General features: G+C 42.5%; 1 protein-coding gene across 1 annotated transcript; it reads left to right on the forward strand.

Moving 5' to 3' along the window:
• Positions 1-439: 439 nt before the first annotated feature.
• Positions 440-9655, forward strand: etfbkmt (electron transfer flavoprotein subunit beta lysine methyltransferase). Its single transcript, XM_034686572.1, has 3 exons — positions 440-934; positions 8606-8736; positions 9177-9655. The coding sequence occupies exons 1-3, from the start codon at positions 642-644 to the stop codon at positions 9524-9526; spliced, it is 774 nt and encodes a 257-aa protein (XP_034542463.1). The 5' UTR covers positions 440-641; the 3' UTR covers positions 9527-9655.
• Positions 9656-12446: the final 2791 nt, after the last annotated feature.

Consider the following 12446-nt stretch of genomic DNA (forward strand, 5'->3'; position numbering starts at 1 on the left):
GCATTTCCCATAATTATTTGTATATTTGGGTAAAGAAATCCTATAAAAAAAAACACAACAGGCTTATAAAAAAAACTAACCAATGAGTAGCAAGTATACAGTAAACGAGTGAAAAGACTTTACAGTGATTAAAATCTATACTAACTTGTATTAGTATAGAGTGAATATAAATAAAGTCGGAGTTGTATAGATAAGAACTCTTGTTCTTATTTCATAAATGTGTTTAGTAGACATGCCTTTTAATTGTATTTGTGAATTATACAGACTAAACGATAAAACACTGTCAAAACAAGTCTATGAGTACAAATCCCCCAAAAATATCACATATTAAAACATAATTTTAGAATAGATGAGGGATCTGAATGAACTTTTTTAATGAAAATCGTCACACACAAATCTGTCGTAGGAACCTTTGTGAGCGGAACCTTTATTCTGTTCAGAGTTGTGTTCCGTCTGTGTTTTTCGTTCGTGTAGAAACAACTGAAGCTCGTCTGAGTAAAGTGAGGCCGTGAAATAACTCCTCAGTGAGTGTTACAGAGTTTAAAATCAGCTCATAGCAGCAGCAGGAAACTAACAGCGGCTCTGAGGAGCAGGTTTGCTGCTTAGCATGCCCGGTAGCAGCTCTCAGGTCCTCCCCGGTCATGTTCGGTCTTGCCTCGTCCTCTAAATGGACCAGTTCAGTTAAAACTCTTCTCAGAGCTCTCAGACAGACCAGCAGGTACAGATGTGTGTCAAACAACTGTCAGTCTGAGGAGTGTATCCGTAGATTTATCACTGAGAACACGGAGATTGTAGGGGAGCAGAGCCTGACCCCGGAGCTCAAACTGAGACTGTTCACACCGAACTGCAGATTCTGGACTCAGAGACCCGAGCTGTGGCCTTACAGTGACCCGTACTGGGCCATCTACTGGCCGGGAGGACAGGCGCTGTCCCGGTAAGATCCTTTCTCTGCTACAACCAAACTAAAAGACAGTTTGATGTGAGAGAGTCAGGTCTGAAGTTACTCAGATTTATGTTTGTGGAACGCAGGGGTTCCCACAGTGGGGGTCGGGATACCCCGGGGGGTCACGAGTAGGGTAGCCAACTTTCTCACTACTAAAGGACAGGTGCACGGTGCAAATGGTGGTGTGAGCATGATGTGTGAATTAAGGGTATATTCATATTCTGATTTAACTGGAAATGCAGAAAGTGTGTATATTCCCTTTAATGCTTACTGTATCATTATGTAACCTCATATGAATAAACCTCAAAGAAACCACAATTTGACTCTTTACATCAAAAAAACAGGCAAAAGATAAATTAAATGCCAAAGAGGAGTATGACTCCCCAAATTTACTTCTTCCATGGATACTTTTTGCTGCTCTTGACTGACTCAAGCAGTCTTTTTTCTTTTTGTACATCCAGAGTTTTTGCAGGACTTGGCGCATTAGCGCTGTATACAACTGATGCACGTGAGGGGGCCTGTGATTGGATGATTGGCACATGATCTGCCACTGCCATTTTATCTGATCTAGGATCAGTAGAGTGCAGTCTGCTGTGTTCACAAGAGTTAATATTCAATACACGGGATGTCCCGGCTAATACAGGACAGTTGGCAACCTTAGTCGCGAGACACTAATGAGGGGTCGTGAGATGACTTCTGGAATTTTTTTTTCTTTTTAAGTAGTCCAAAAGTGCATATTTTACCCAACATGAAAAATATATTGACAAAAATAGAAGTTTGGTTCAAATACAACTTTTTTTCATTAGTTTTCTGCCTTTCTTCGTTGCCAGATGACTCCTGAGGTTAGTTAACAGTAAATTGACAAAAGCACAGGAAACCCAGCAATGTGCATGCAGGCTAATTTTCTGCAGACCAGCTAAATGAAGTATGAAGCAACATTTAATCACTTTAGAGGACAGTTGGGGTCGTGGGTCTTTGGCTCCTATTTTGGGGTCACGGTCTGAAAAGTTTGGGAACCCCTGCGTTAACGGACCAACCAAGCTGCATCCTCCGGTCTCAAAATATGAAGCCCATGCGGAAGTGTTATAAACTGCAATTCAGCGAGAATCCGCTTGAGGCTAGCTGCAGAAACACTGGAAACCACATAGACACCCATTCAAAAAAGACGATTTTTGCAGCATTGATAAATGTCGCTAATTTCTCTCTCTACACCCACTGTACGGGGGGTGAAATTGTTTCTAACCCGGCGGTTCAGAAGATATTAAGATTATGAGTTTTTTCCCAAATAACGACATGACTGACTTGACTGACAGGCAGGAACACTTAGCTGTTGTCTTGGAGGCTCAAACCCCGCCTCTTTACGTCACACTCTTTTGGATGAGTTCAGCATTTCCAATATGACTCCCGCCGACGATTGGCTTCAAAACAGCTCTCAGGAACACGTCCATTATTTATACGGTCTATGGGACCAACTGAGGTGGGAAACTGTGTCTCGTGGTGTGAACAGGGACACGTCCACTTGTGTTAGAGCCAAAGAGTTATTTGAGTGTATGTGCCTTAAATTGTCATGCTGCAGGTAATTGGTGCTGCCAAATGGGAGCAACTGAGCATGTGCGCTGCAATGGATGCTTTCATCTGAGCAGGACAAGGAGCATCATTATTTTCTAACCGTAGCTTTGTTTGATTTTGTGTAGTTTTGTCGCTTTTGTGGAAATATAAGTTAATAGCGTCTAGAGTTGTTAAATTTGTTTGTCTGTATTTTTATTAAATTCTCAGTTTGTTTAATTTTACATGGCATCAATTTCATTTTTGAGTAAAGCCGTTTTAAATAACGCACGAGTCAGAAACATTACCTCCTGCAGAAGTGGCAAAGACGGTTTTCAGCTCCGCCTTGGGAGTGTAACAACATAAACAACAGGTTACTTGTTGAATGTTAATAATTGTGTTTTACTTTGTTGTCCTGTCACCTTCTGACACAGCTATCATCTTAAAGTCCTGTTGTGGTCGACATGGATCATAGATATGGCTGTTTGGCAGCTGTTAGCAATTAAATCCATAATCTATGAGTATTTCCTATCTATTCGATCTAATAAACAGTCAATAGTACTTTTCAATAAAATCACATTTCCAATAACCTAGTCAACTTGACAGTTCAATTAGTCTGATCAGATCAGATCAGAAATACTTTATTTCTCCCAGGGGGAAATTCAGTCATTAAAGTTGCTCCCATACAAAATAATTAAGAATATCAAGTAATTTTAATAGAAGAAGTAATTAATAAGATATAAATCAAATACAATGAAGGTAATGATAATAAAAGTATGTACAGAAGACAGAATAAGCTATGTAGAAAATAAATGATTGAAGTCCCCTGAGATCAGGAAGAGGGCACTCTAGTGGTCTGGAGTCTGTCTATTGTCATGCATAATTAGAAAAATGTTAACAAAATATTAAATCAATTAAATAAATCAACCAATGCACATGTGCATTAAAGAAATAAATACACCAATGAGAGGTAAAGGGTTTGTAGAAGAACAAAATCTAAATCCTTAAAGTACACTATGTCCATTTTTCTACCCATGTGTGAGGAGCAGCAGCTGGGAGAGGGAGAGGCAGGCTCTAAACTCAAGGAGCTAGCGTATCCTGCATAGTCAGAGTATAAGACTATGGTTAGTGTGAATCTGAATCTTTGTCCCTTAACGATTTAAGGGGCTCTATGTTTAAAGTATCTCTTATAGATGTTACCATTTGTCTTTCTAACCATATGTGAGCAGCAGCAGCTGGGGGAGGGGGAGAGAGTGTGAATGATATGATGACGCTGAGAAGCTTGATTTAAAGGAATGCTTAGCTTGAGTGTGGGCTCTGTGATAAGGTCTTGCTTGCGATAGATTTTGACTTCTTTAAGGACTGAACAAAGATATTTGTCCAAAGTCACGATCAACGCTTTTGAAAACTTTCATGCAGACTCCTGATGTCAGTTTCACCGTTTTCAGGAGTTTTCTTGTCATTTTAATGGACAGATTCCTCTCAACCTGCCTTATGAAATAGTTGTGCAAAATCTACCATTTCCAATACCAACCAAAGAAAACAACAGCAAAATGCAAAAAATAGCTTCTAGCTGCCTGTCGAAATATAACTCACTGAGTCCATTGTAACATGAGTCCCATCTCCAAAAAGGCACATTACAATTTCAGATTTTATGGATGACACTTGGGTCGCATTCCAAGGGCGTGAGGAGAGACGTCTCATTGTGAATGAGACTGAGCTGACTGGAGATAACATATTTAATAGGCTTTATTGATCCCCGGGGGGAAATTCGGTTGTTGCAGCAACCCAGACATAAGTTCAATCAAGAATAAGTTCCAATAGGTAAAACAAGATAAGTAAAAATAAAAATAGATAGATAAAGATAGAATACAAATTTAGACAAATGTTACAAATGGTTTAAATAGTAGTAATTACAGGCAGTGTTAAAAATGATTCGGTAGGGACAGGTTGACATGGTGTGATTATGGTTTAGCTATGACAGATTAAGCAATATAATAAATAAATCTGGGTATATAATATGGAGGTAAGTTGGATCTGGGGAAGACGAAGGGATCAATGACCCCTGTCTCGGTCCATGCATTGGGCCAGCGGGGACATTGTAGAGGATGAAAGGTGTGATGGAAATGTGGGAATCCCATAGATATCGATATCCATTAATCTGTTCAATCTGAGTGTTTCTCAGTGTTAGATCACGCTGGTGATCAAGCTTCAGGTCACAGGCCTCTCTAGGAAGAGAGAAAGCTCCTCCATGCAGTCGTAAATTCACTCTCCCAGAGTCAGCCAGACGCAGCTGAGGAGATGACATGTTGACCATGGTGACAAATCTATGACCCTCTCCTGGTCCTGCTGGAAAGGAAAGTTGTAAATGCCATGCAACCACCAACATACAAGTGTCTCAATAAATCCATGAAGCTGCCTTTAAAGTCTAACTTGTGGACACTGAGCTTAAGGTCTGGTGATAAAAGGTTTGGTGTCACGTACATGATAACGTTTTAATGGCTCTTAAAGGTTGTTCAAGCCTCGTAGAAATGACAGACCTTTAGGCCTGCTCATCACACCTTATCTCTGTGGACCCTCTACATAAGAAGAGGAGAAGTCTGCAGAGAGGTGAGGGGGTGGTTTGAGAGATGCCCTCTGTTTGACCTGTGGACTTATTTCACCACCAGCAGCTGTAAACACCTTCATGAGTTATTAATTATTTTCACCTAAACTGGACAACATTTTCTTCATGAATCCAGTCGTGCTTAAACGCTGCATTTATTATCTAACACACCATTTCTCAGTATTTTGATCTTTATTGGATGCACAAATCTGTCATATTACTATCTTCACCAGTTGCTACATTTCTGATCTATTCCTAAATCTTCTCTATAAAATGTTGTGTGTAGTATTGTTCATATAATTGACATATTTTACATATTTGTCCTATTCTGTATTATTTTTCCCAAAAAAGAAAAAAGACAAAAATGAATTGAAAAAAAAATATATATATACACTGCTCATAAAAATAAAGGGAACACTTAAACAACCCATCCTAGATCACGATCAATGAAATATTCCAGTCGAAAATCTTTATTCATCACAAAGTGGAATGTTTTGAGAACCAAATAATATAAAAATGATCAATGGAAATCAAAATCATTAACCCATGGAGGTCTGGATTCAGAATCATACTTAAAATCAAAGTGGAAAATCAGATCACAGGCTGATCCAACTTCTGTGGAAATTCCTCAAGACAATTCAAAATGAGGCTCAGTAGTGTGTGTGGCCTCCATGTCCCTGTATACTCTCCCTACAACGTCTGGGCATGCTCCTGATGAGATGACGGATGTTCTCCTGAGGGATCTCTTCTCAGACCTGGATCAGGGCATCAATCACCTCCTGGACAGTCTGTGGTGCAACGTAGCATCGGTGGATGGAACGAGATGATGTCCCAGAGGTGCTCTATTGGATTCAAGCCTGGGGAACGGGCAGGCCAGTCCATAACATCAATGCCTTCATCATGGAGGAACTGCTGACACACTCCAGCCACATGAGGTGGGCATTGTCATGCATCAGAAGGAACCCAGGACCCACTGCACCAGCATATGGTATTACAATGGGTCTGAGGATCTCATCCCAGTACCTAATGGCAGTCAGGGTACCTCTGGCTAGCACATGGAGGTCTGTGCGGCCATCCAAGGATATGCCTCCCCAAACCATCACTGACCCACCGCCAAACCGGTCATGCTGGAGGATGTTGCAGGCAGCAGAACGTTCTCCACAGCATCTCCAGACTCTGTCACGTCTGTCACATGTGCTCAGTGTGAACCTGCTCTCATCCGTGAAGAGCACAGAGCGCCAATGGCGAACCTGCCACTCCTGGTGTTCTCTGGCAAATGCCAATCGGCATGCACGGTGTTGGGCTGTGAGCACAGGCCCCACTTGTAGACGTGACCTGCTGCTGGGTTGTTGTCCTCCTATGGCCCCCTCCATGTCTCCTGGTGTACTGGTCTGTCTCCTGGTATCTCCTCCATGCTCTTAACACTGTGCTGGGAGATACAGCAAACCTTCTTGCCACAGCGTGCATTGATGTGCCACCCTGTATGAGCTGCACTACCTGAGCAACTTCTGTGGGTTGCAGACACCGCCGAATGTTACCTCTAGTGGTGAGGGCACTGGTAAAATGCAAAAGTGACCAAAAATCAGGCAGAAAGGATGAGGACAGGGAAATGGTCTGTGGCCTCCACCTGCAGAACCATTCCTTTATAGGGGTTGTCTTGCTAATTGCCTCTCATGTCCACCTGTTGTCTGTTCCATTTGCACAACAGCAGGTAAAATTTATTCACAATAAGTTGTGGAATCGCCCTTTATTTCCTCTCTTATATTCATGTGTTTTCTTTATTACACCCATGTGTTTTTCTTATTATGCTCATCTATTTTATGCTCATGTATTCTTCTTTTAACAGTTTAGTATTCATATGTTTTCCATTTTATATGATTTATCAAAGTAACCAGCTAATAGTAAAGCCCAAGATCCACAGGATGCGTCGCGTTACGCAAATAGGTTCCCATTCAAGTCAATGCTCTAGAGTCCACAGGGCGCGCTGCGGCGCGTCTCAGCTCCTTCTCTGGAGCGTTCCGCCGCGCCGCTCTGCCAGAGATACGCGGGGAGTCTATTTTCGCCGCTCCCCGCGACCAGCACGCGTCAATCGACACAGAAATGATCGAACTATCCCGGAAGTCAGGCACGAGGATCGTATGCAACATCCGCTCACTTTCAAAATAAACACCATGTGCAAACACAAGATCGTAAATTTCACCACTTCTTCAACATTACGTCATAACCTGTGGCATCGGGCCAGACGTCAGTCTCAAAAGATATCTGACACCATGGACGAGGAAAAGTTTATACTGTGTTGTTCTCGCGCGTTTTGGAGTTCTCGAGGGATCTTGAGTTTCCTGCTCCGGAGTGCGCGCCGCTCCAAACACGCATCCTATGGACCAGGGCGAAAGCCCCGGGACGGAGCAGAGCCGTGTCGCAGCCGTAACGCGGCGCACATGCATCCTGTGGACTCCCCGAGTAAGGCAAAGGGCAGAGATCTGTGCAGATCTCTGAATAAAGGTGAGGCCGAGGTCAGAACCCCCGCTTCTGCAGCTCGAGGCAGGTTCAGCCCGGATGTGGTAATTCATCTTCAGCGAGTTGTTTTGCAGAGACCGAGAACCAACTTGAGCCTCATTGCAGTTGAACGTAAGTGAGGGGGATTTTTTTAACGTAATGCCAAACGCTTTGTATTAGATGAATGAGTGCCTTATGATTACACAAATAATCAGTGATGCCAATGTACACTTTTTAAGAATTGTTGATTTATGCTTTTGATAACCACAAATGTTGTGAGATGAATAGGAAGCTGTGCAGACGTGTGCTTTTTGTGAGTCACTAGACTGAGGTAATGTCTCTGTTGTTTCCTGAGTACTATTTTCACCTGACAGACCCTTTGCTCACCCTTGATTGCAACTCACCCACACGTGTTTCCCCCCTCCCTTTCTTCTCTTTATGTATGAACAACTGTATTAAGATCACACATACACGTTTCCCCCCTCCCTTTCTCCTCCCTTATGTTTGAAGAACTAAAAAGTGTTGGGCATCTCTGTCATTTGGTGGAGAACTTCAGATGCTCTTGAGTACGCTGTAACTTCTCTCTCATGCTGCATGAATAAACTTTGTGTGTAAACTTTGATACTGAGTTTGAAGCCTCATTTCTGGTCACTGCTCCGCTGGACGATCGCCTCACGGCCGGGTCACTCTCCCACAAAGTGTTGCTTCCTAACTGGACAGGTTCATATCCCAGAAGTGTGATTGATTTGGAATTACATTGTAATTTTTCAGTGTTCCCTTTATTTTTTTGAGCAGTGTATATATGATAATTTAAAAAATAAAAAAAGAAGAAACTAAAACAAAAAAAATCCAAAACAAACAGACAAAAACACAAGAAACAGTGAACATAACTAATCTATTTGTGTTAAATATAAATAGAAACATAATGTGATGCTTGATTACAGCAACTCTTATCTCTAATTACCCGCTGGGGACGAATTTAGTATCTCTGATTATTCCTCTGCTTGTGTGTACAGGTATCTTCTGGATAACCCCACCGTGTGTCAGGGTCAAACCGTTCTGGATCTGGGCAGCGGCTGTGGAGCCTCAGCCCTCGCTGCAGCACGGAGCGGTGCAGCTCATGTAGTCGCAAACGACATTGACTCTGGTATGCATCCATGCTTATTCATTTCATCCTGACTTTTGCTGTGTTAATTTTTAATGTTACACTTTGATACCTTTCTGTCAGACGTTCCTACCTGTTAGAATCAACCTCAGGAACAAACCGGTTCACGTTTGAGCTTGGGGAACACAAAGCAGGTCTGCTCCTGGTCAAAGAGAGTCTAGGTAGAAGTGAAATGTGACTAAAGGGATGCTGTGGTAGTAACAGTGTAATGTTGGTGTGATATCCAAGATGGCGGATGAAGCAGATTCTGACACAGTCACAGTGTGTATGGAGTTGAACTTATTCACAGTAGAAGCAGCTTCATTATGTGCACAAAGATCACATGATACAAACGTCATTTGTTCGTTCTCACAACAGCTAACCTGGACGTCTGTCAGAGAACCTGTGCTGTGTTAGGTATTAACTTCCTGTTTGTGTTCCAGTTGCAGCCGTAGCGACACACCTGAACAGTGACCTGAATGGACTGCAGCCTCCTGTGTGTCTCACTGACAACATGATCGGATCCCAGCCCGCTGCTTTCGATCTGATCCTGCTGGGTGACATGTTCTACGACGAGTCCCTCGCCACCAGCCTTCACAGCTGGTTGGATCGCTGCATCAAGTCCCACGGCACCAAAGTCCTGATTGGAGATCCGGGAAGAGCTCAGTTTGAGGAGCACGGCATCCGACGGCTCCTGAGGCCGCTGGCTCAATTTGAGCTGCCTGAGAGTGTGAGAGAGGAGAACTACGGTCTGACCCACAGCTGTGTGTGGAGCTACATGCCTGAACTCTGAGCACTTGACAGGATTGTTCTCTGAAGTCTAGCTGTGATGATGTGAATGAAAGAAAAAAGACTCTGTGCTGTGTTTGATTCCTTTTTTAATTTATTCTCAGCAAAAATAAACACAACACGTACCAAACAACACGTGTCCAAAAACGCTGACCTTATACCCCAGGGACTGGAATCCTTACCGGTTAATGACCCTCTTAAGAATAATTATTGAGTCTCAAAAGACTCAAAGGTAAATGGATTTTTTTTAAAACATAGCTTGCTCTCTGTGTTTTGTCCTGTTGTTCATACGTAAACGGAGCTTTAGGTCACTGAAAACGCAGGTTTTCAAAAACACTTTACGTTAATGTCGCCATTTTCATGGAGACAGCTAAGACGAGATTTGAGAAATGCTGACGGACCTGCACAGTGCAACATTGAAATAGCTGTTTATATTGTGGAATCCTGCTTAATTTCCTTTCATTACGCTAATGTATTTCCTTGATTATATTCATGGAGGGCAATGGTAATGGACCCAGAAGAAAAAAGGTTTTGATATGAATCCCTTTTTTTAGATAATTTAAGTACTGTGGTTGAAAGAAACATATTACAGCAAAAAGAAATTCAATAATCTTGTTTATTTAATTTTGATTATCTGTTCCTTGTAGTGAACATCAGGTCTTGATAAGTCACAGAATGTAATTATATTATTTCATGGATTTGCAAAACTTTGCAAAAACTAATGGTTTGTGTTGAAAACCCTTTTACGTACGGTGATTTTATGAGAAGCCTTATAATAGCCCAATTGTGTGTATTTATTCTGTTAAAAAACATTCTCACCCTGATCCTAGGGTTAAGGTTAGGGTTAGGGTTGTGATTAGGGTTAGGGTTGTGATTAGGGTTAGGGTTGTGATTAAGCTTAGGGTTGTGATTAGGGATAGGGTTGTGATTAGGGTTAGGGTTGTGATTAGGCTTAGGGTTGTGATTAGGGTTAGGGTTGTGATTAGGGTTAGAGTTGTGATTAGGGTTAGGGTTGTGATTAGGGTTAGGGTTGTGATTAGGGTTAGAGTTGTGATTAGGGTTAGGGTTGTGATTAGGGTTATGATTAGGGTTAGAGTTAGGGTTAGGGTTGTGATTAGGGTTGGGGTTGTGATTAAAGATAGGGTTAGGGTTGTGATTAGGGATAGGGTTAGGGTTGTGATTAGGGATAGGGTTAGGGTTGTGATTAGGGTTAGGGTTGTGATTAGGGTTATGATTAGGGTTAGGGTTGTGATTAGGGTTAGGGTTGTGATTAGGGTTAGGGTTGTGATTAGGGTTAGAGTTGTGATTAGGGTTAGGGTTGTGATTAGGGTTAGGGTTGTGATTAGAGTTAGGGTTGTGATTAGAGTTAGGGATAGGGTTGTGATTAGGGTAAGGGTTGTGATTAGGGTTAGAGTTGTGATTAGGGTTAGGGTTGTGATTAGGGTTAGGGTTGTGATTAGGGTTAGAGTTGTGATTAGGGTTAGGGTTGTGATTAGGGTTAGGGTTGTGATTAGGGATAGGGTTAGGGTTGTGATTAGGGTTAGGATTAGGGTTATGATTTGGGATGGGGTTAGGGTTGTGATTAGGGTTAGGGTTGTGATTAGGGATAGGGCTAGGGTTGTGATTAGGGTTAGGGTTGTGATTAGGATTAGGGTTGTGATTAGGGTTAGGGTTGTGATTAGGGTTAGGGTTGTGATTAGGGTTAGGGTTGTGATTAGAGTTAGGGTTAGGGTTGTGATTAGAGTTAGGGTTGTGATTAGGGTTAGGGTTGTGATTAGGGATAGGGTTGTGATTAGGGATGGGGTTAGGGTTGTGATTAGGGTTAGGGTTGTGATTAGGGATAGGGCTAGGGTTGTGATTAGGGTTAGGGTTGTGATTAGGGATAGGGTTAGGGTTGTGATTAGGGTTAGGGTTGTGATTAGAGTTAGGGTTGTGATTAGGGTTAGGGTTGTGATTAGGGTTAGGGTTGTGATTAGGGTTAGGGTTGTGATTAGGGTTAGGGTTGTGATTAGGGATAGGGTTGTGATTAGGGTTAGGGTTGTGATTAGGATTAGGGTTGTGATTAGGGATAGGGTTAGGGTTGTGATTAGAGTTAGGGTTAGGGTTGTGATTAGGGTTAGGGTTGTGATTAGAGTTAGGGTTAGGGTTGTGATTAGGGTTAGGGTTAGGGTTGTGATTAGGGTTATGATTAGGGTTAGGGTTGTGATTAGGGTTAGGGTTAGAGTTGTGATTAGGGTTAGGGTTGTGATTAGGGTTATGATTAGGGTTAGGGTTGTGATTAGGGTTAGGATTAGGGTTAGGGTTGTGATTAGGGTTAGGATTAGGGTTGTGATTAGGGTTAGGGTTAGGGTTGTGATTAGGGTTAGGGTTAGGGTTGTGATTAGGGTTAGGTTTAGGGTTAGGTTTAGAACCAGAACTAAACTTAAGCATACAGAACCAGAACCAAACTCATGCAAACAGAACCAGAATCAAACTCGACCAGAACTGAACCAGAATCGAACCAGAACCCTACCAGAACTGAACCAGAACAGAACCGAATCGAACCAGAACCGGATTAGAACCGAACATGACCCGAACCGGAACCAAACCGAAACAGAACCGAACCAGAACCGAACCAGACCCAAACCAGAACCATACCAGAACTGAACTAGAACCGAACCGGAACCGAACCGAAACAAAACCGTACCAGAACCGAACCAGAACCGAACCAGACTTGAACCAGTGCCGAACCAAAACCGAACCAGAACCGTACCAGAACTGACCCAGAACCGAACCGGAACCAAACCAGAACAGAACTGAACCAGAAACGAACCAGAACCAAACCGAAACAGAACCGTACCAGAACAGAACCAGAACAGAACCAGAACCGAACCAGACTTGAACCAGAACCGGATCAGAACCAAACCAGACCCAAACCAGAACCA

Source organism: Notolabrus celidotus, chromosome 6, assembly GCF_009762535.1.
Source record: "Notolabrus celidotus isolate fNotCel1 chromosome 6, fNotCel1.pri, whole genome shotgun sequence".
Taxonomy (NCBI): domain Eukaryota; kingdom Metazoa; phylum Chordata; class Actinopteri; order Labriformes; family Labridae; genus Notolabrus; species Notolabrus celidotus.

What these genes read in the sequence shown, in the direction of transcription:
- etfbkmt (XM_034686572.1), top strand. Translation starts at nt 642, where the DNA reads ATGTTCGGTCTTGCCTCGTCCTCTAAATGGACCAGTTCAGTTAAAACT. An exon ending in GGAGGACAGGCGCTGTCCCG is followed by an intron (nt 935 to 8,605) that starts GTAAGATCCTTT and finishes TTGTGTGTACAG; the next exon opens with GTATCTTCTGGATAACCCCA. An exon ending in CGCAAACGACATTGACTCTG is followed by an intron (nt 8,737 to 9,176) that starts GTATGCATCCAT and finishes TTTGTGTTCCAG; the next exon opens with TTGCAGCCGTAGCGACACAC.